The following is a 24,524-nucleotide window of genomic DNA, read 5'->3' as shown; positions in this document are numbered from 1 at the left end:
GAAAAGTGAAAAATAAAGAAAAATCTGGACATTCAAGTATCGAGGTATCTGAGACTATATTTATTAAATTGTTTAATCATTATCATCATCACCATCATTACATAGTATAAAACAAAGTCGCTGTCGCTGTCTGTCCCTATGTATACTTAAATCTTTAAAACTATGCAACGGATTTTGAAGCGGTTTTTTTAAATAGATAGAGTGATTCAAGAGGAAGGTTTATATGTATAATACATGTACACCCCTGCGAAGCCGAGATGGGTAGCTAGTATTTCATATAAAAAAAACATCTATTCAATAGAGCAAAACACAAGTTACTTCCTCATTCTTCTTGTGATGAATCTGCGTTCCGAATGAGTGGTAGAATGAAAAATATGACTTTCCGCACATAGTTTTAAAGATTTAAGCATACATAGGGATAGACAGCGACAGCGACTTTGACTTATACTATATAATGATACGAAAGTTTAAAAATAACTACGTCAGTTTTATTCCAAACGATATGAAAACGTGATTTAAGTTGACACGAAGTCATAATCAACAGCTCGTTAATTATGAATGTAATGAACAGCCAATACCAGATCGCTCCCAACAAATGCATCTCGACCTACAGAAATATATATAATACCTTCAATTATGCAATTTTCCATATCGATGATTTCAATCGTGAATGTTATAAATACTCCAGTAGAGTTGTAATTAAATGTATAAGCGTAATAATATTCGTATTGAAAATAATATTATATATATATATATATATAGCGAACTGTAATGTGGGAAAATATTAAAATATAAAAAATTTGACGTTCATATGCGGCTAAAATGTCCTACATGAATAAATGATATTTGAATATCTCAGGACCATTCACACAGCGCCATCTAGATCTAAGCGAAGCTTGTGTTACGATTACAGGAAATAGAAATAGAAATAATCTTTATTCAAATAAACTCATTACACTTTTGAATAGTCATATTTTGATTCTACCACTCATTCGGAATGCAGATTCATCAGAAGAAGAATGAGCAAGAAATCAGTTAATATGGTCAGTGCTAACTAATATTAATACATAGATATATTTTGTATATTTATATTCATATGCTTGTAATAAAAAACTTTTATTTCAATATTACAAACAGCCTCTCCAATTTTATTTATATATAATATATAGATAGATATGACTAACAGCTTCGGTGGTCTAGTGGTTTAGCATACCGATTTACTATGCAATGGTCGCGGGTTCGATTCCTCGTACGGTACAAACATTTGTATTCATGAGTATGATTGTTTGTATCGGTCTGGGTATTTTCTATGTATATATGTAATTATTTACAAAAAAAAATGTATCCATGTATTTATATCAGTTGTCTAGTACCCATAACACAAGCTCTGCTTAGCTTGGGACTAGATGGCGCTGTGTGAATTGTTCTGAGATTTTATTATTATTATTATATATATTGTAATTTACAGAGATAGTTCGTAAGTTGTTTACTAACAGAATATGGTTGGATATCCGAAATCTAAATATATATAACTCAAAGGTGACTGACATAGTGATCTATCAACGCACAGCTCAAACCCCTGTACGGATCGGGCTGAAATTTGGCATGCACGTAGACGTTATGACGTAGGCATCCCCTAAGAAAGGAAACAAAAGTAAAGCCGCAAAAACTATACCTAATTAATAATAACATCTGTAACACAGGGATTCCCCAGCACAGATGTTACGGCCTATAAATTACTGACATTGTGTAAAAAAAATGAATAAATATATTATTAATATTATTTTTTTTTTCTCAGCTTTTGCTGGTTTTCTCCACACTTACGGGCCGAAACCAAGTAAGTGCAGTGTGTGTATATGTGTGTGCGCGTGTATGTATGTGTGAGTGTGTGTGTACTTATTGTGTGCCTGGTGTGACTGGTGTTATATCATTTTCATCTATTTCGAGAAATTTTCGGACTGTACGACAGGTATTTAAGATGGCAGCCTTTTGAAGGGTGATGTAAAGTGTTATTATTTTTTTTTTTATATATATATTATATATCTCCCATTGATGGGGTAATAGACTGATCATTGCGGGTAAAAATCACCAAACAATGACAGTATAAATTATGAGTGATGAGGATAGATAATTTTTAAGTGAAAGACAATAATTTGCGGACTATTCTACAAGTGTTTAATTACAGCTTTTTGGAGAAGTATGAAAGTAAGTGGGTGAAGTTGTAATACCTTGAGGCTAGTGTTTAGGGATGCTGGGATGACATCTGTGGACGAGATAATAATTGGGAGAGTTTTCACTGTTTCTACCTGCCATTGTATTTTTAGTTCTATTGCTAGATCAGTATACTTATTAATTTTTTCTGTATGTGTTGATAGAAGATTATGTGTATTTGGTATTGCAATATCTATAAGGTAAACTATTTTATTATTATTATTATTATTATTATTATCGAGCGAATCCGCGGGCAAAAGCTAGTAAAATATAAGTAAACAACAGTGTATTTATTTTTTAAATATTTATTCAATCAGTTGCGTCGCTTAATCGCTTCGTTAGGGTTGTAGCGAATTTGTTTATCTAAACGGACCGTCGAATTCGTACGCACAGCCAATGCAAAAGAACCAAATAAAATGCAGTAATCGGCGAACTTGCATGAATAGCTCCATAAAAATAAATGAAGCAAAACGGGTATGAATTGGAGCGTGTCAGAATTGCGTTGCCTCTGCCTAGCCCAATAGGCGACTGGCGCGATGTTTACATGTTTTTATTCGATCATCCCTTCATCCCTTTGTGACGATACTTTCTCAATGCCCACAGTTTATTATCATTACATTGTATAAAACAATGTCGCTCTCGCTATATAGGTCGTCAGTATGTATGTTAGTATCTATAATATTTATGATATAATCTATTAGTATACTAAAATAATTAAAAAATCAACCCAAGAGAATCCAAAAAGAAGAAAGAAAGAGAAAGAAAGAACATTTATTGTCAACCATTTTTACATATACATTTGACAATTATACACTTTACACACACACATATATATATATATATACATACACATATGCACACCCACACTCATATACATATATACATACATACATACACACTTAGAACAATTACAATAATTTATCTTATATTATTTCTAAATATGGTTGGCAACATGGCTGACACTCAGCATATGCCGTGACAGCTAACTGTCACGGCGCTGGTATTCTGTGCCTGCCATTAGTGACAACACGTACAGCTCGATGTCAGTATTTTGACCTTTGACATCTGAAAAAAAAACATGTCTATTCACGAACGCACAGACAAAAGAGCATACTAAATCACGGTCGAGATGGATAACTGAGATAATTATATTTTACAATCTCAATCTAAGTTTATAGACGACGCAACATGTTCATTGAGATTTCTATTTATACTTTTTGCATTAACAATATAATCTCGGTAAAGTAATATTATATTCGTCATACTCGTGAACGAGCGATGCTTATATATTATATAGATATATATAGGTACGTAATATCTATACACATAAATAAAATTGGAGTGTCTTTGTAATTTTGAAATAACATTTTTTACAATTTTTGTCTAGCTGTCTGTTTGTTCCAGCTAATCTCTGAAATGGTTGGACCGATTTTGAAGGGACTTTTTTGGCAGGTAGCTGATGTAATAAGGAGTTACTTAGGCTATTTTATTTTAGAAAATTTGATTTATTTTAGTTAATAAAACAAATAATGTTAAATTGCAAATAGTAATAAATACAAGTAAAGTTGTAAACTTTATTTTACTGCTACAGTTGTAATCATTCCAATTGTCTAGATCATAAAGTAATACGCATTGCTTTGTGGAATGAGACGACGAATGTCTGGGTAGTACCCAGACCTATCCACAGATTAGCTAATTTACTACAGTTTGTTTTTCAAATTAAACCAGCCAAGAATCGTAGCTGAATTTTCTTTATACCAAGCAATATATCTTATAATATTACTTTACCGAGATTAGATAGTTAATGAAAAAAGTATAAATAGAAATCAGAATGAGTACAGTAAAATTTAAAGAATAGAATAATATAGAAAATCATTTATTCAAATACACTTGATTTAAATCGGTTTAGTAGTTCTCGCATGTAAGCGAGACAGACAGAAAAACAGATTTACTATATACTTACTATATTTATAATATTAGTAAGGAAAATAGAAAAAATAGATAGTATTAATCATCTATCATAAGTTTCAAGATAAGAAGGAAAAAGAAGAAGAAGCTAGAAGCTATATAATTAATTAAAAACATATGCTGTATTTTTTCTTCGATAAAGAACGAAATATGTAAAGTATGCCAGTAAAATCGTTTATACCTTTCTACCTAAATATATAGCAGTACACTCGGATTATTAGTGATATCCATTTATAGATATATTTATTTTCTAGCTCCGCTTTAGTTTGTTTAGTGTTTAGAAAAGATTTTAATGGCTGAATAAAATATTCACGTGACCTAAATCACGTTCCGCCATTTAGAACTAAAACTTTAATGGAAGAACGGGCTATTCTAGCTGCAGTTATTATTAATGGCCTAATTTTTGCTCTTATGAAGAGAGACTGGCGCACTGTTATAGAATCATAATGAGTCGATACAGCGATGGCGTATCTTAGGTTCAGTAAACGTCGGGAAATAATTTATTTAGAGACGACATTTTCATTAAAAGTTATCTGTAAGGTTTAATGAGAAACACTATGGGATCGGCACGTAAATGACGGTCAGGTCCATCCATTCAAAGTGGAACTTGCGGTTAACAAAGTGTCTCATACACTTTGTAGTTGCAATTTCTTTTACAACATAAAACTACTTAAATGAAGAGAAATTTAATTAGCTGTATTTTTAGCTTGGTCTTCGCAGCGTAGCACAGTTCCCGTAGACTTATCTGTCAAGGAGTTTTCTACTGTATTAATATTATCTTTATTTTTTTTAAATAAACATTCTTTCGTTCTTATCCTTTCATAGTTTATTACGTTTGCTCTCTGCTTTATTGTATCTCTGCATTCTGTTTTATTTTGTTAGCTTCCTCTTTTGTATCTGACAGCGTTTATCGTTGAGCATTTGCTGAATATCCGAGGTTTGTTTTTATTGTTTTATTAATCTGTGTATCTTTATTTATTTTACTAGAAAGTTACAATACATTATTAGAAATATGAAGGTTCATAATTTCATTAAGTTTGCGTATGTTGTTTGGTCTACTGCACAAAGAACTTTGGGAACCTCTGGTTTAGAAGTACAGCCGATCTAGACTCTAGACAACCGTCTGAGTAGTTACCTGTGTATTACCTATTTCCACCATTAAGCAACGTGTTAAGCTGTGTTTCACTTTGAAGGGTATGATATAGGTATGATTAGGTATATATTCCTCTACAATCTTAATACTACGAAACATCAAATTCGAATTCAAAAATCATATATACATGTAGAACATTTTAGCCACTTATGAACGTCAAGTTTTTTGTAATGTATATTTTTTTTCTACCTATCAGTTTTGTATATAGATTAAGAAAAAATCGTCAAAGAAATTAAAGAAATATTTATTTTCTTTACCGTTCAGTTCGGTATAAATAAAAAAAGGGTTGGATCACCCATATCATTGAGGGGAATGAAAAATATATGTTGGCCGATTCTAAGACCTACCTAATATGCACACAAAATTTCATAAAAATCGGTTAAACCGTTTCGGAGGAGTTTGGGATATTAGATGTAGAATATGAAATATGACAAATCGTCACGGGAGCTTGCTGTTGTACAACAGTATAAATAATTAATCATATCTAGTACCTCTTCAGATCTCCACTTTGACATTTTGATGTAGGTATATGTCAGTTATTTCTATAAATATCGACTTATCTATTGAACGGTGTCGGAACAACATATTAATATATCCCCGGCCAATAATACGCCTTTGATAACAAATTATGTTTCTTCCAAGACAATGATTTTTTTATTATAATTTTAGAAATAAATATCTATCGATTGCTAGTAACTGCATTAAAATCCGTTTCGTAGTTTAAAAGGTATGTGAACAAACAGCGAAAGCGACTTCATTTTAAACTATGTAACGTAAAGATTATTATTATTGTATATTTTTTAATGTTTTTATGTAAAGATTAAGAAATAATAGAATTGATTTTATTAAATAATATTGTGTCTAAGTTATTTTAAATTTTAAAAGTTTTTAATTCGTTTTATGGCAATTGCGTTTGGTTTTACAATAAAATACCAGAGTCTGTTATAAATCTGCCAGAAAAAAGATTTAAATGTCAAATAAAACAGTTCCTTTGCAAAAAAGCTTACTATAAAATAGAAGAATTCGTTAACGATAATAATGTTTTTATAGAAAAACTTTAAATCACTGACAATATTATCTGATTACATTAATAATGATTGCGTAGCGACTTCTATGTTGATTATCGCATGCCTCTTACTTGTTATACTGTAATTATTTATTTAAAAAAAATATCTATTAAAAAGAGCAACACACAAGTTTCTTGCTCATTCTTCTTCTGATGAATCTGCATTCCGAATGAGTGGTAGAATCAAAATATGACTATTCAAAAGTGATTGTAATGAGTTTATTTGAATAAAGATTATTTCTATTACTTAATATAACTGGCTGCGGAAATATTGACCAGAAAAGAAACGTACATATCAAAGTTAAAATCTTTTCATAAAGAAAGAATAGTGATAGAAAGAAACTTGAAAAGCAATATGTTAACAATGTTGAAATATTCCATCGTACCGTCGGAGCTGTTTGCGAGATATTCTGAATAGATACGTGAGAGACATGTATATTCGTATGTAGGTACGGAGTGAGATCCGAACGTTCGGTATATAGCACGCCAGCAAGCATCCGTTCCGTCAAGGTTCACTCACACGAATTGTGGTTAGTCGCTATTGCGCTTCACCCTTTGCCATTTCCAGATATTGCATTAAACATTTAAACTGCTACCATTTATCTATATTTGACTATTGCCCCGTCCCGGCTTCGTCTGCGTATTCACAACTTTGGGACTGTTAGCACATGAAACCTCTTTTTGTATAAAAGCCATATAATTGTAATTAAAAATAAAATAAAAACTTCTTTTCTTCCTGTCAACACGGTCTATCATTTATTATTAATTTTATTGATTTTAAATGCATTATAAATAGATCACAGTGAGAAACACTAACAAAATTGGTGCCGAAACCCATATAATAAAATGATTAATCCATCAGTGCAAGAATCAACAGTTGACCTCAAGAGACTTCGTTTCGAACGCGGCCGTTGTAAGGCAACCATTACCCGGTTGGAAACGTTTCTCTCATCAGGGGTTGCTGACACTGAATCATTACATCTCCGTAAGGGAATTTTAGAGGATTCTTATAAAAAATATACCGCCATTAATGCGGACATCATGTACCACGATCCTGATGATGATGAAGATGAAGTTCATATGGAGGAACGGTATTTTAAATTAAGTGCTGCATTAAATCATCACACCAAGTCTATTCCATCAACCATTTCATCATCAACATCAAAGTTGCCGCCCATAGAAATTAAAGTTTTTGATGGTAAGGAACTTTCCGAGTATATACCTTTTATCGAGATCTTCACTGCTGTCATCCACAAAGACCATAATCTCAGTGACATACAAAAGTTAATATACCTGAAGAAATATCTACGAGGCGAGCCACTCTCTACAATTGACAATTTACCTCTTTGCAACGATTCATACCAAGATGCGCTGCTACTTTTGAAGAATAGGTATAATAATCCGTTCTTATAAGTAAGTAATCATATAAATAATTTGTTAGATATAGGTCCATTTCATAGAGGTACCGCATGTAATTACAGAAATATAATTGTTAAGGTTAAACAAAATTTAGCAGCTTTTAAAAATTTAAACGAGCCCACAGAATACTGGGACTCATTACTAGTTAATATTATTTGTAGAAAAATTGATCCGTTTACAGTCAAACTCTATCACTGCGAGAGAGACCATACTGTCAAACCCACAATGTCGGATCTACTGTTGTTTTTAGATAAAAGAGCTGTTGCTCTCGAATTGTGTGGGTTAGAGCCACCTAAAAGTAAATGTGTAAATAATTATGTACAGTCAGCAGACAAAAAACATTTTAACATTCCTTGTAAGTTATGTGACCAGAGTCATAGGCTTTATAACTGTCCTCGGTTCATTTTATTGTCTGTTCATAAACGCGTTGATTTTGTAAATAATAATAATATTTGTAAAATATGTTTATTTTCACATGGTGGAACGTGTAAATATCACTTTAAATGTGCAACCTGTAAGTCTGTTTCTCATAACACGCTATTACACATGAATTCGTCGCCACCAGCTATGCTCGTAGCATCTGATGGTGAGGCAGGTATAAGCGAAGTACAGTCTTCACAAGAACAGGTCATTATGCACACTACCAATAATAAGGTAAGCAATATTTTGTTGCCTACTGTACAAGTATCAGTATTTGATATAAAAAATAATAAGCATACTGTCCGAGCGCTGGTTGACTCCGGCAGTGAAACGTCCTTTTGTACCACGCGACTTGCAGATATATTAGGTTTACCTCAGTCTCAATCTAGCAAAAATATTATTACGCTTGGTCAAAAATCTAATAAATTATATAAATGTGTAAATATTAATGTTCATTCTATGACCGAACCATTTAGTTTATTTGCATCTTGTTACATTATTGACACCATTACAACAAAACTCCCTCATAATTACATTGACATTAAAAATTTCAATGTACCCAAACATGTTACCTTGGCAGACATTAAATTTCATATGCCAGGTGAAGTGGACCTCTTGCTTTCCTCGGATATTTTCTTTCGAGCATTAAAAGATGGTAAAATTGAAGGAAATCCATGTGATCCTATACTGCTTTTCACACGATTTGGTTACATTGTTTCTGGTTCATATAGGTCATTCAATAATGTTGAATCATTAAATAATGCAGTTGTTTTACATACTTCAGAAGATTACTCTGATTTAGAATGCAATAGCCAACATTTATGGGAGGCGAAGAAAGAAAGTTTTAACGAATCCCTCCCCGAGCATAAATGTAGTGAGACTGTTTTCAAAGAGTCAGTTAGTTTAATAAATAAGTGTTTTGATATAAAATTATCATTAATAACAAACATTGATAGTATTAATTCTGCAGACTCGTTTGTTTTAGCTTTGCAACGTTTGTATCACTTAGAAAAGATATTCAGTAGGAATATATTAATAGTAAATATATTATATTATAACCTGTATTGTGATTTAAGAAATAAATATTTAAATTTAGGTTCCTAAAAAGTTGTGAACCATTGTACACAAATAAATAAACTAATATATTTTCTTCCCTATCATGGAGTTTTAAGTTTAAATATGGTTACAAATAAATTACTTGCTGTATTTTATGGAAGTACAAAAAACGATTCTTCTCACAGCCTTAATAATATCCAATGGTTCACCACCTCACTAGCTGTTGGGTAAGATAATCAGAAATATATATGTACATCAAAAATTGTAATTTTACCGATCGGGATTTAAGTTGTTATTAATATTAAGATTATTATTAATATTAAGCTAATTATTGTATTGTAGTAATTATAATTCTTGTATTATTATTTTGCCCTCGGCAATATGTTAGCACATGAAACCTCTTTTTGTATAAAAGCCATATAATTGTAATTAAAAATAAAATAAAAACTTCTTTTCTTCCTGTCAACACGGTCTATCATTTATTATTAATTTTATTGATTTTAAATGCATTATAAATAGATCACAGTGAGAAACACTAACAGGGACTTCTTTATATATGAATTACTAGATGTAATCCGCCAGTTCGTATGGATGTAATTTATAATAATAATTTTAATCTTTAATTTACGTCTCACAAGGAATCTGACAATGTAAAGTTACAATATTATTCCTTGTGAGAGTCTGGAGTCTGAACTAGGTCGAAACGTGCCTAAGCTACTCCTTATAATATTAGCTATCTGCTAATAAATGTCACGTCGAGATCGATCCAGCCTTTTCAGAAATTATCAAGAACAGTAATTTTTTTTTATATTTTTTGGACAACTCTCTTTTTTAATTATATAACGTGGCATTAAATACATGTAACTCCAAACTTTCACCTTTCTATCAGCAACTCCTATTTTTTAATAGCAATTTTAATATATATGACTAAACAATGTTTGTCGGGACAGCTGTGTAATATGATATGTTTATATAGCACGGCGACAGCTACCACTTTCCACGAAATAGTCCGTCAGTTTGCTTGCAGTTCATTTTCATAGAGATTCATGAGAAAATTCTAGTATATATCTATTTATTTTCTTTATTGCCCTGTATGTAGAAAACGTCAATTAATAGAATATATTATAATATAATTAATAGAAAATATTATATTATAATAATAATAATAGTAAAAGACCAGCAAAAGCTGTGAAAATAAAACTTACAGTAATATTTATATGCAAAAAAGTATTATATATTTAAATATATTATCATCATCATCTGCTTCTTCCTTGTCCCATTTATTTGTGGTCGGCGTAATATGTTTTTCTCTTCCATTCATCTCTGTTCGCAGTTATCTCGTTATTTACTCCCTTTCTTACCATATCATCTTTCACACAATCCATCCATCTCCTTTTCGGTCTTCCTCTACTCTTATAACCATCCACATTCATATGTAACACAGTTCTTAGGATATGATCTTCATTCCTACGCATTACATCTCCATACCACGATAGACGATTACTCTTTATGTATATGTATGTATATTTAAATTTAGTTAAATCCATTTCTTTTGTTAATAAAATTATTATGCAAAAGTATTTGGTATAACTAAGTTATTTATACATATAAATAAAATTGGAGTGTCTGTTTGTAATATTGAAATGACCGTTTTTTACTACATGCGTATGATATGGTAATATAAATACGGTACATACACCAAAATAACATTTATTATAATTTTTGTCTGTCTGTCTGTTTGTTATAAAATTATATTATTACAAGCTGTACCCACAGTTTCACTCGCATGAAATTTATAGCTTATATATTACACTGATGTAACATATAAGTTACATATATTACTCTACAGTTTCATCAAAATCCGTTCAATAGTTTTTGCGTGAAAGTAATCTCTCACGCAACTTTGAATATATAATGAAAAAATATCAAAATCTTACATGATATAGACTGACTGACTGACAAAAGAATCGTATATATGAAATATATAGAATACTAGCTGACATTTATTATTATATGTCCAATTTACATAATATCTTTTTTAATTATATCTTATTTGTTATTATGATGTATAAGCTATATTACTGCAAAGTTTCGTCAAAATCCATTCAGGAGTTTATGCGTGAAAGAATAACAAACATCTCATACTCACAAACTTTCGTATCATCATCATCATCATTACATAGTATAAAATAAAGTCGCTGTCGCTGTCTGTCCTTATGTATGCTTAATATTCAAAACTACGGAAAGAATATTGATGCGAATTTTTTTAATAGATTTAGTAGGAAAGTTTATATAATACATATACACTCGTGCGAGGCCGGGGCGAATATCTAATTTATAATATTAGTAATATATAAGTTCATTAACAGAAGATTGGACAGACATTAAGTGCGTAGCGGTTTCTATGTTGATTGTCGCATGCCTAATCCTTGTTTTTTAATGAAATATAAGTAAATTAATATTTATTTAAAAGAGCAACACACAAGTTTCTTGCTTATTCTTCTTGTGATGAATCTGCATTCCGAATAAGCGGTAGAATCAAAAAACTTGACTATTCAAAAGTGCTTATATTAAGTTTATTTGAATAAATATTATTTCTATTTCTATTTCTATCAGTTGACTTTCAAATACATAATTAATACAAGTACAAGTACCTACCTTGCACTAAACTCGTAACGTGCGGTTGCCTAATGCATGCAATCCGATATTCAACAGTACATTGTTACCTCAGGCACTGATATTCAATACAATTCACTAGCGAGTGAGATTTGAACCATATTGAAGACAAAGGCACACCTAGAGTGGGATCAGGTTGTAGATATCAAATATTATACAGCAGGTATTATTAGAGAATATATTGCAACTGTAATTCAATGAACATTTCTAGAAATAGATTTGATTTATATTAGACTAGCTTTTGCCCGCGGCTTCGCTCGCGTCAATATATCCTCTTAGGGGTGGAATTTATTAAATCCTTTCTTAGGGGATGCCTACGTCATAGTAGCTTTATGCATGCAAAGTCTCAGCCCGATCGGTTTAAAATTGACAAAGTTTCATACAAACTTTCATCCCCTATTTTATCCCCTTGGGGGTAGAATTAATCAAAATCCTTTCTTAGCGGATGCCTACGTCATAACATCTACCTGCATGCCAAATTTCAGCCCGATCCGTCCAGTGGTTTGGGCTGTGCGTTGATAGATCACTATGTCAGTCACCTTTGAGTTATATATGTATATATAGATTACTAGCTGACCCGGCAAACATTATCTTGCCATATAAATTAACGAGCTACTCGCCCGGCTTCGAACGGGTAAATCTTCTTCTTGAATCACTCTAACTACTAAAAAAATCCGCTACAAAATCTATTATGTAGTTGCAAAGATTTCAGCATACATAGGGACGGATAGACAGCGACAGCGACTTTGTTTTATACTAAGTAATGATATCGGTATTGAAAATAGGGGTTGGTGAAAATTTAGGGTTGTATGTATTTTTCAATCCTAAATAATAAAATGAAAATAAAATATTATGTCGAAAAAATAAAAAAATATATATTTAGCGGTGGATACCCCTTACCACTTAGGGGTATGAAAAATAGTAGCCAATTCTCAGACCTACTGAAGATGGATATAAATTTTCATAAAAATCGAATGAAGCCGTTTGGGAGGAGTATGGTAACTAACATTGTGACACAAGAATTATATATATAAGATTTGCAATTTAATGTTATTTGGACCCTTTGGATAATGTTAATTATTTTAACATAATAAATATCTGTGATAAATTAATAGAAATTTCTCCTGTCCTTTTAATTTAACACAATAACAGTTTACACAATTTTATAACATGCAAAGCCCGACTACAATTTCAGTTTCAGGAATTGTAGAACTGAAATTTGCACAGCTTAAATGCAGCCCCGTCAAAACAAACAGTGAAATGAGTGAAATGCGAGGTAACGCTTGATATTAAAATCCACCGAATAGACGTGAGTTCTGCTGAATCCGACACAACTCTGGAACGTCTATCGAAGTGTGGCGCCCCGAGGCGGGATGTATTCAGTCTGGCTGAATACAAAATGGCCGAACCACACTGTTGCACGTGATCTGTACTGTCTTGCTTATTTCAGCTGCTAGTTGGTTATTAACAGGCAGAAATAACCTTTATTCCAATAAACTCAATACAAGCACTTTTGAATAGTCATATTTTTTATTCTAACACTCATTCGGAACGCAGACTCATTACAGGAATGAGCAAGAAATTTTGTATGTTGCTTTGGAATAGATGTTTTTTTATATAAATAATTACAGTATAAGAAGTAAGAAGTATGGAATAATCAACATAGAAACCGCCACTCGCTCATTCTTAGTGCAATCATATAATACTGTCAGTGCTGTGAATAAGTTTTTTAACATTATTATTATTTACAAAATCTTCAATTTTATAATGTACTTTTTTTACAAAGGATGTGTTAAATAAGACATCTGAATCATTTTTCAGAAGGACGCTGGTATTTTGTTGTAAAACCTTACGCAATTGCAATGAAACAAATTAATAGTTTAATTAAATGGCATTTAGGTAAAATCAGTTATTATAGTAAGCTTTTATTAGTGTAATCACTAAATCTTTTGAAAGTGTCTATATATTTTTTATATTATTTAACTTTTTCATTCCTTTTCCGTTAACATAAATCAAAATTTCTTTCTGAATTTCATTATTCACGTATTTATGGACTTATTTTTATACATTGCGCCAAAACTGATCACATCATGGTTTAAATCAAAAATTTCTTGGACTAATATGTTGTTGCAAATTTTCTTCATACATAATTTTCTGCATTACTTTAACGATTTGCACCGGAAGCACTCAAAATGAATTGACTTGATGAAAATGATTGAATGAATAACTCGACGAGTGAGTGTTGTTCCTGTACAGATTTTCATTCAATGTTAGATATAGACCTATATAAGTAAATTCTGTATATAAACTGGCTTTTTTTACAAATTAAGAAATTCAATTGAATTTCTTTCAATTCATATCAATTGGATCTGTATACTGAACTGGACGTAGAGAAAAAATTTAAAAAAAAATTGTAGATCATAAGCGGCTAAAAAGTCCTACATGTCATAAATAGTCTACAACGGTCATAAATAGTTTTTGATTTGAACTGAATGTTTTTTGTCACATCTTTAATTACTGCTCTGTTCCTATTGATTGTGATGTTATACAACTTATAGTACTCGGATATGGTCTCCGAGACTGACCCTTCACTGTTAAGTTGTTATTAAAACATAACCAGCAGAATCGGAGATTACTCCGAACAGACAAACATATAAACTGTACCTCAATAATATTAGTAAAGGCATTTTGAATGCCTTACAAATGCTTACGTATATATGTTCAAAGGTATTATGACTCGTGTCCTGTACGCTGCAAATCAGATTAGCACCGTACTACAGACTGTATGGGGAGAGATCACTATTATGTCTCTACATGCACTCTGCATCCATTCAGCTAGGATTACTAGTTCATATATCAATAGTTGATAATACGGTATTCGGAGTATTTCTGCGTAATAATGCTGTTTAATGCCAATTAATACTGCCCATAGAATCGTGAGATGTTCTAATTAGTATATTCAGTCAGTCAGTATACACTGTATTATGCAATAAGCTGGTATCAGACCTCTGATACCAGCTTTACTGTCGCAAGTTCGATGCCTCGCACGGTACAAACATTTGTATTCATTTGTACGATTGCTTGTATCAGTCTGGGTGTTTTCTATGTATATTATGTATGTATTTACATGTATGCATCCATGTATTTATATCAGTTGTCTAATACCCATACACAAGCTCTGTTTTGCTTGGGACTTGATGGCGTTGTATGAACTGTCCTGAGATATTATTATTATCAGATAATAAGAAAATAAATCTAAAATATATATAACTTAATGACATTACATCTTTGTGATTTCTATGTATATAACTCTATTCTCTCAAATTTGAATTTATAATGAATCTGTATTGTTGTAAACATGTACAACATTTATTTGAAAAGAATACGAGCTGAGTTTCTTTTCAGTTCTTCTAATTTCAAAATCATTCCAAACTGACGGTAGATTTGACATATCATAAGAGACTGTAATAGACCTACATGAATAAAGATGTTTTGAATTTTGAATTGAATTATGTATATATATAAAAAAATATGTGTATTTATATCAGTTGTCTCGTGCCCATAACACAAGCTCTACTTATCTCAGGATTATTGAATTGATACAATAAATGTAAGCTAGGTACTTACGAGGTGTAATCTTCTCAGGCTCCAGGAAACTTTCTGATAATGGATCTGTCATGGCGCCGTTCAGATAGCGATGTTCAACATCAATGAAGTGGCCCATGGTGACCACGGTCACGGAGAAGTAGACCTGTGACAACAATAAATCAAGTTATAGTAAGAAGTATACAAATAATAATAATCTCAGGACAATTCGCACAGCGCCATCTAGACCCAAGTTAAGCTAGCTAAAGCTTGTGTTATGGGTACTAGACGACTGATACAAATACATAGATATTTTTGTACATACATACATATTATACATATAAGACACCCAGATCGATACAAACAATAATACTCGTGAATACAAATGTTTGTGCCGTGCGAGGAATCGAACCCGCGACCATCGGACGTAAAGCGGTGTGCTAGACTGCTAGACCACCGAGGTCGTCCGTATTTATTAATGGATAAGATAAAGAATGAATACATTAATTGGTGGGCCAGGTCCATGTGCTCCCTCTAATATGGTTGAGTGCAATGATGGCTGATTCATCCGTCATTCTCATGAACGGGTGCTGCTTGTGGGGACTGGTCTGTTCAGGTTGCGAACACTGATTAGATTTTTTTGTTTTTTTTTTGCAATAGAATATGCTGGTGGTTACTTTATTCTCCCAAATTTGAATTTAAATAAATCTGCATTATTGTAAAAATGTATAACATTTTATTTGAAAAGAATACAAGCTGAGTTTCTTGTCAGTTCTTCTCATCTCGAGATCATTCCGAACTGACGGTAGATTTAACATATCATACGAGTCTGTAATAGACCTATATGAATAAAGATATTTTGAATTGAATTTGAGGAAGTATGAAAGTGGCGCCGGTGTCAGAAAGGTTAAAGAGTAATCGTCTGTTGTATGAGTATGTAATGCGTAGGAATGAAGATCATATCCTAAGGAAGGTGTTATACATGAATGTGGATGGTTATAAGGGTAGAGGAAGATGGAAAAGAGATGGATGGACTGTGTGAAAGATGATATGGTAAAAAAGGGACTAAATAACGAGATGACTGCGAACAGAGATGAATGGAAGAGAAAAACATCACGTGCCGATCCCAAATAAATGGGATAAGGAAGAAGCAAATGATGACGATGATTAATTATTAATATTATTATCTGTGGTATGGATTCAATTAAACATGATTCTGGTATTTACGTTTATGGATTGGTATGTATGGATACGTTTCGTTTATGGATGCATCGCCGGCCGAGTACCATGTTAAGAGTGCGTTTCGTTATTTGAATCCAAGAATACATTTAAAATCACTCAAAGTACTGTGTGGAATAAAATTTTGTGTTATATCTACCTATTTGTAGAAGCCATATCTAATATACAAAATTCTCTAGGAATATAAACACGAAATGTTTATACGCCTTTGAAACGGCTTGATCAGATTTTAACGAAATTTTATATGTATATAGTAGGTCTGAGAATAGGTTCATAACCAATTTTTATACCCTTAAGTGTTAAGGGTGGGTCACATCAATTTTTTTTTATTTAATAGATAAAATATTTTTTTTTATTATGTAGCAGTAAAATTACATACAACACTAAATTTTCACACTTCTAGCATCAACCTCTTTTTTTATTAGCGATTTTAATTTATACAGCAAAACAATGTTTGCTGCTTACGCTACGCACTCATTCTTAGTGCAATCATATAATATTGTCAGCGCTATGATTTTAAGTTCTTCTCGATCTCAAAAACATTTCTTCAGTATTATATAATAATATGCTTTTAGAAAGTGTCTCTTTTTGGGAAGCGCCTCGTGATGTAGATACTTTAACTTACATAGATAGAGACTCACGCCCTATATTGAAATATCGATAAATTATTAAGACAATAATATATACATCACTAGCGACCCGTCCAAGCTTGTCACAGCTTACAAATCTTTGAATTTCTTGACTTTTTCTATACTTTATTGCATGTATTATACATATAAACCTTCCTCTAGTATCATTACATCTATTGAAAAAACCCGCTTCAAAATCCGTTGCGTAGTTCCAAAGTATTAAGCATACATAGGGACAGACATTCGTTTTATACTATGTAGTGAAACTATCGTTGCAATTTGCTAGTATTGGCCTTGGTTCTACTTTTAACCATAGTATAGAAAAGCTGAGTTAGAGTAACATATATGTATATATAACATATATATATATATGTGTACATATGTCAAATTCAAATTCAAATTCATAAATCATTTATTCATGTAGGACATTTCAGCGGCTTATGAACGTCAAATTTTTACATTTTTTTTCTCTACCGTCCAGTATGTCCGTCCGTCCGTCCGTATGTATATATATTACGTGTCATGTCGTAATACGAACGTTGCCTTGCTCATCTTTTCATTTTGTTTCAAATGAATATACATTTTATTTCATGTATATTAGCTTTCAAATTAATTGGTCATTCTAAAAGTTATAAAGATAAATCATTGTCATAAAGAAGTTTCGTTTATTTTTAGACGCCGAATAAGATAAGAATCGTTTCATTATTACACAGTATAAAATAAAGTCGCTGTCGATGTCTGTCCCTATGTATGCTTAAATATTTAAAACTACGCAACGGATTTTCAAACTTATTTTTTAATAGATAGAGTAACTCTAGAAGAAGGTTTATATATATAATACATGTACATCCGTGCGAAGCCGGTGCGAGTAACTGGTAATAATATTATGAAGCTGAAGAGTTTGTTTGTGCGAACGCGCTAATCTCAGGAACTTCTGGTTCGATTTGAAAAATTCTTTTTGTGTTATATAGGCCGTTTATCGAGGAAGGCTATAAGCTATATAACATAGCGCTACGACCAATAGACGCGAATCATAAGAAAGAAAGAAAGAAAGAAAGAAAGAAAGAAAGAAAGAAAGAAAGAAAGAAAGAAAGAAAGAAAGAAAGAAAGAAAGAAAGAAAGATAGAAAGAAAGAAAGAAAGAAAGAAAGAAAGAAAGAAAGAAAGAAAGAAAAATATTTTATTCAGTGCAATGTAAAAAATACAATATAAACAGTGAAAAATATTGCAAAAACGGGAAGTCTATTCATATTTGAGGGCTTCCGTTGCGTGTGCTGCGTAAACGGTTCAAGTTACCCAAAAAAGGCGAACGCAGCCGCGGACACAGCTAGTGTAAATATAAAATGATATTATGGGACACAGTCACCTAGATACATCAAAATAATAATTGCATTTAATAATGTCTAGTAAGACAAATTCAATATTGTCTACTAGGCACTGCTGTATCTAAACTGTGTCACCCCACCTTACATTTTCCTACTTTTATTTAGTATATAAGATCATTATTTCTATGTATACATTGTCAGTTTATTAAAATCTGTAAAACACATCGTCTCGACCAGCAACATCGTATTATTCACCCGCAACAGTGGTGACCCCGACGTGATCTGGCCGACGTGGTCGAGACGATACCTGGGAAAACGACGAGATCAAACAAGAGATCTCTGTCTGACGGCATCCTGCGCACCACCAACGATTGCACATTTCCACCGGCTTCCCAGAAGCGGGTCTCACCGGCTCGGAAATTCAAGAGGCATAAAAGTCGTTGGCAATACTGCACAACAAGGATCCTGCCGTGCTACTGACCCCCAGTAAACACAACTGCCTGCTGGATATAATCTCTGGACGAAAAATTGAAACTGGAAAAATAAAGCAAAAATGCTGTCTACAAAAGTACAGCCAACAGTCACCGCCGACGTCATTGCACACCTGTCGTCACTAATTGCGACACTGCGATCAGAAATTGCTGATATACGCTAAAAGCACTCGCCACACACAAACAGACGCAGCAACTGCCGATCTAGGTCAAATTCGCACCTACGGTCATTGCATAGTCAGAAAAATGACTATTATTTATATTATATCATCGCAAATATAAAGAAAAGGCATACAAATGGCATACAAAAACAAAACCGTCGGAAAACTAGATTCGACGCAGAACAAGACGGAACGCTGTGCTGTTCATCCGTCTAACCGCCTAGCTATAACCGACTTTAACAGTGGCTATAGAATTTTGGTGGACACCGGAGCAAAAATCTCGGTGAATAAAAAACAAGCACAGACCAAAAAGAGCGCTAGCGAAATCAAATTATTCGCCGCAAACAATTAATATGAGTAAATGCGAGTTCTTCACAAATGAGTTAGATTTTCTTGGTTATCATATAACGAGCCAAGGGATGAAACCAACGCAAGAAAAATGGCAAGCAATCGACGAGTACCCTAAACCCACGACAGTCGAAGATTTACGTCGTTATTTGGGTATAATGAATTTTTATTGTTACTAAAGTGGATAACGTCTTAAATTTTACAGTTAACTTTTATAATTTTTTTTTATGTGTAATATATATTTTTTTTTCTCTCAAGGGGGGAATATCTATGGGACACAGTCACCTAGATACATCAAAATAATAATTGCATTTAATAATGTCTAGTAAGACAAATTCAATATTGTCTACTAGGCACTGCTGTATCTAAACTGTGTCACCCCACCTTACATTTTCCTACTTTTATTTAGTATATAAGATCATTATTTCTATGTATACATTGTCAGTTTATTATCATCTGTAATATACATCGTCTCGACCAACAACATCTTATTATTTACCTGCAACAGATATAAATATTTTCATTCTTAATATTGTTAGCAGTGATTATTATATAGTTTATTACATGAACAGATTTTATTTAATTAATAATCACAGAACACATTGCGAAGAAATTTTCTCAATACAGAGCAGGAACAGATAATGTATTTTTATATACATCCGTTTCCGGCCTAAACCACATTGACACAGAGTATAAATCTAAATATATATAACTCAAAGGTGACTGATATAGTGATCTATCAACGCACAGCCCAAACTACTGCACAGATCGGGCTGAAATTTGGCGTGCAGGTAGATGTTATGACGTAGGCATACGCTAAGAAAGGATTTTGATTAATTCTACCCCCAAAGAGACAAAATAGGGGATGAAAGTTTGTATGAAACTTTGTCAATTTTAAACCGATCGGGCTGAGACTTTGCATGCATTAAGCTCATAGTAGCTTACGTAGGCATCCCCATAGAAAGGATTGTGATAAATTCCACCCTTAAGGGGATAAATTAACGCGAGCGAAACCGCGGGCAAAAGCTAGTATAATATATTTCTATAATAATCATAGTTTAAGATCATTTTGAATTGAATTAGAGGAAGTATGAATGTGGCGCCGGTGTCGGAGAGGTTAAGGAGTAATCGTCTGTCGTATGGGCATGGAATGCGTAGAAATGAAGATCTTATCTTAAGGAAGGTGTTACATATGAATGTGGATGGTTATAACTGTAGAGGAAGACCGAAAAAGAGATGGATGGACTGTGTGAAAGATGATATGGTAAGAATGGGAGTAAATAACGAGATGACTGCGAACAGAGATGAATGGAAGAGAAAAACATATTACGCCGACCACAAATAAATGGGATAAGGAAGAAGTAGATGATGATGATGATGAATAATATCATCTTTATATAATAATAATAGTTTAAGAAATTTCTATTATAGTTGTAATTGTTTGATGATTCTCATCCGCAATGACAAGTCTGTCACTCCATCAAAGGGAGATAAAATATATATATATAAAGAACAATAATAATAATCTCAGGACAATTCACACAGCGCCATCTAGATCCCAGTTAAGTAAACTAAAGGTTGTCTTATGAGTACTAGATAACTGATACAAATACATGTTTTTTTTTTCGTAAATATATACATATTATAATATAGAAAACACCCAGAGAGATAACAAAAATCATACTCATGAATATAAATATTTGTGCCGTGGAATCGAACCATCGGAAGTAAGGTGATGTGCTAAACCCCTGGACTACTGAGGTCATCACAATAGACAATGACAAATATAAGTGATACCATTATTTTCTTTTTTTTATTGGGTTATTTGGGCTATTGTCAGGTGCTTGGACCTGTAGCACTGCGACCTATATAGATCTATTGTGCTGGTTCTTTTTCAAAGTTCGCTACCTAGACCCGTCAGGGACAAGAATTGAAAGATATTCTTAGGAGCGATGGTTTTTATCTCCTCGGGAAAGAGTGTAAACTTTCCAAAGGAGATATTTGGTTTATGCACGAGTGGGCTAGGACATAGGATGTGTAGTGGCATTTCCTCAAAATCCTAAAAAAATCTATAGGCCTAGGTTTGCCATATGTTTGTTCAATTTGCAGTGTCCTGTGAGGGCCCTAGTCATCATGCATATGTTGTTTTTACTCAATAGCAGTAGTCTATTGGAGTATTTATTCGAGTAGCCCGATGTTAGGGCTTATGAATGTACCAATCTTGGCATTTTATGCCAGTGATTCAGTGCTTCGTTTGGTTATTAATTTAAGATGTCAATGTAATGACATAATGTTAAGAGTTGGTAGTGGTAGTTAATTAATAAGTAATATAATCTCTGTAACATGCCTTAGGCAGTATTTGTTATAATTATAGTAATCAGTGGTTAACGTAGTGGGTGACACATTTGTTAAAATTTATTAGTAAATAGCCATAAGTCATATATATAATGTGTAACTGTTTGTTGACCTAAATAAATTAAAAAAAAAAAAAAAAGATGTCCCAGTTTTAAGCAACGAGACACGCCACAGAAGGGTTCGGGGCCCAGTTGGGCGGTTTTTGCCCCTAACTTTGCCAGATGATAATTTCCATTACCTTCGATGTTTGAGTGCCCTGGGACCTAAGTATAATTTCTGCATCCTACTTCATTTAGTAGCAAGATACAATTTCTAATAAGTTTAGGTCGGATTTCGTACGAGTGAACTGCTAAAAGAGCAGCTTGACTCTCCGAATAAAATATAATAACATATTCTTCATTAATATTAATATATTAGCATAAGTATCATAGATTTTTCTTATGATTAATGACATGCAAACATACTGCTCACCTAATGGTATTCAGTAACTATTACTGGCAGCTTGTCTACCATTCTTTTTATTAACTTTATATTTTTTATATCTAATTTTTATATGTCACTTTTGACTAATATTGTTTTGTTACTTCTTGCTGTGAGCCCTTTTGGGCGATTAATTTTTTTTCCCCCTTTTGGGGGATTGAAATAGTAGTTGTGTTCCCGCTCCAGTAACAGTAACCGTCGCCTATATGTGTATATAGGCGACGGTTGCTGTTCATGTTACTGTTGTTTGTGTGAACAGCGCATTATTACGCGAAGACTTTGGTTTACCACTGCCTACCGTTTCAGAGGACTAAGATGTCACATATCTTATTCTATAATTTACTGCCTCATCTCATTCTTCAATCGAAATCTATCTTACAAAGCAAGCTGCTTGCAGCTTGAATCTAAGGATACTTCTTGACATTTTAAAATATTTTTCGAGCTATTCTAATACTGTTGGCTGCAGCTGGTCTTTACAGCTATACCGAACAGTAGAGGGCGAGTGCAAATGAAAGTCTAAACCCACTGAAGGAGTTATAGACCGGCTGAAGGCCAACTCCTGCCTGCAGATATGACTTTAATCACGAAATTTCGATGAAAGAAGAAAGAAAGAAAATATATTTATTCAGTGCTTTTCAACAATGTTACAATATAAAAAACAAGCAAACGAAAAAAAAATATTAAATAAAATGTACATATAATTAAACTTAATTTACCATGTAGATAATTAAACATAAACATAAAATAATAAATTTTTTCATATAGATAGGCACTGAAATGGCTGTTCTATGTCTTTCAAGTGAGCTGTATGCTTGCATATCTTTAGTTATATTAAATTAAATCTATGTAAATATATATAACAATTGGGATATTACCATTACAACTCTTACCATAGTATAAATAGCGGCTGCATAACATCCTTTACGAAGGCTCCTCCAACAGCAACACGATTGGATAATGGCCATTTTTTAGTCTGCGAACAAAAAGTTAATTTCATTAGTATGTTATATATATTACTAACATTATAAACGCGAAAGTATTTGAGTATAGATCCATAGATGGATTGATAAAAGTTTGTTATTCTTTCACGCAAAAACTACTTAACGAATTTTGATGAAACTTTACTGTAATATAGCTTATGTATCAGAGTAACTTATGAACTATAAATTTTATGCGAATATAAAATATGAAAGGAATAAGAGCAGGCTTTCTTGTCTGTTCTTCTTAACTGACGGTAGATTTGACTTATCAAGAGTCTGTAATAGACCTACATGTACAAAGATAATTTGATTTGATTTGATTTGATACAGGCATAAAAATATAACACAATCATAACGTTTCTCTCAATGTCCATAACGTTTTATATCGTTTTACATATTTGTTTATTTACTACACTCACAAAGAGAAAACAATTGTTAGTTAGGAACAGTGGCTGACAAATTGGCTAGTTTAACTCAATAACATTGGCTTTCGAGTGGCTTTTAACAGAATTCAGCGTTGCAACCGCTGAAAGATCGAACAATAGGTTAAATTACTAATATTGTGCAGATGCCGTAACTCTATGTGTACGTGATGTAGCTGGGCTCGGTCTGTTACAAATTACCTTTGCATAGAGACAAACTAGAAAAGCTGAACTTTAAAAATATATTCATATTCGTTTTCTTTTAAATGAAATTTATTTGATTAATGTCATTTGTTAATTCACCTGATTAATTGTCTTATTATATGTGAGCATGTAATTTTTTTATACGTTTATAATTTTATTAGACACTCTTTGCTTTTGACAAAATTACAATAAAATATTCTGGTAGTCCTACTACATTCTCCCAAATTTGAATTAAAAAATGAAAATAAAACTAAATTAAAAAATGAAAAATTTCAAAATTCTAGTAACCTTCTATGAACCAAGGAAGTTATGGACATGAAATTTCGGATACGGATAG

At 32.4% G+C, this 24,524-nt stretch overlaps 1 protein-coding gene across 1 annotated transcript in view; it reads right to left on the bottom strand.

The window, feature by feature from the left end:
- The window catches only part of LOC131855713 (uncharacterized), a 125,212-nt gene extending 101,666 nt beyond the window's left edge, over window positions 1–23,546 (bottom strand). Inside the window, exons 1-2 of the mRNA XM_059207013.1 lie at window positions 23,472–23,546; window positions 15,597–15,720 (exon numbers count right to left, since the gene is read on the bottom strand). Coding sequence (XP_059062996.1) covers window positions 15,597–15,720; window positions 23,472–23,546 — 199 coding nt within the window. The remainder of the gene's footprint in view (window positions 1–15,596; window positions 15,721–23,471) is intronic.
- Window positions 23,547–24,524: the final 978 nt, after the last annotated feature.

Source organism: Achroia grisella, unplaced genomic scaffold (genome assembly GCF_030625045.1).
Source record: "Achroia grisella isolate CSIRO2021 unplaced genomic scaffold, CSIRO_AGI_Agris_v1 utg1470, whole genome shotgun sequence".
NCBI lineage: Eukaryota > Metazoa > Arthropoda > Insecta > Lepidoptera > Pyralidae > Achroia > Achroia grisella.
Note: the sequence above shows the minus strand (reverse complement) of the source record. Positions and strands in the feature narration are given on the sequence as shown.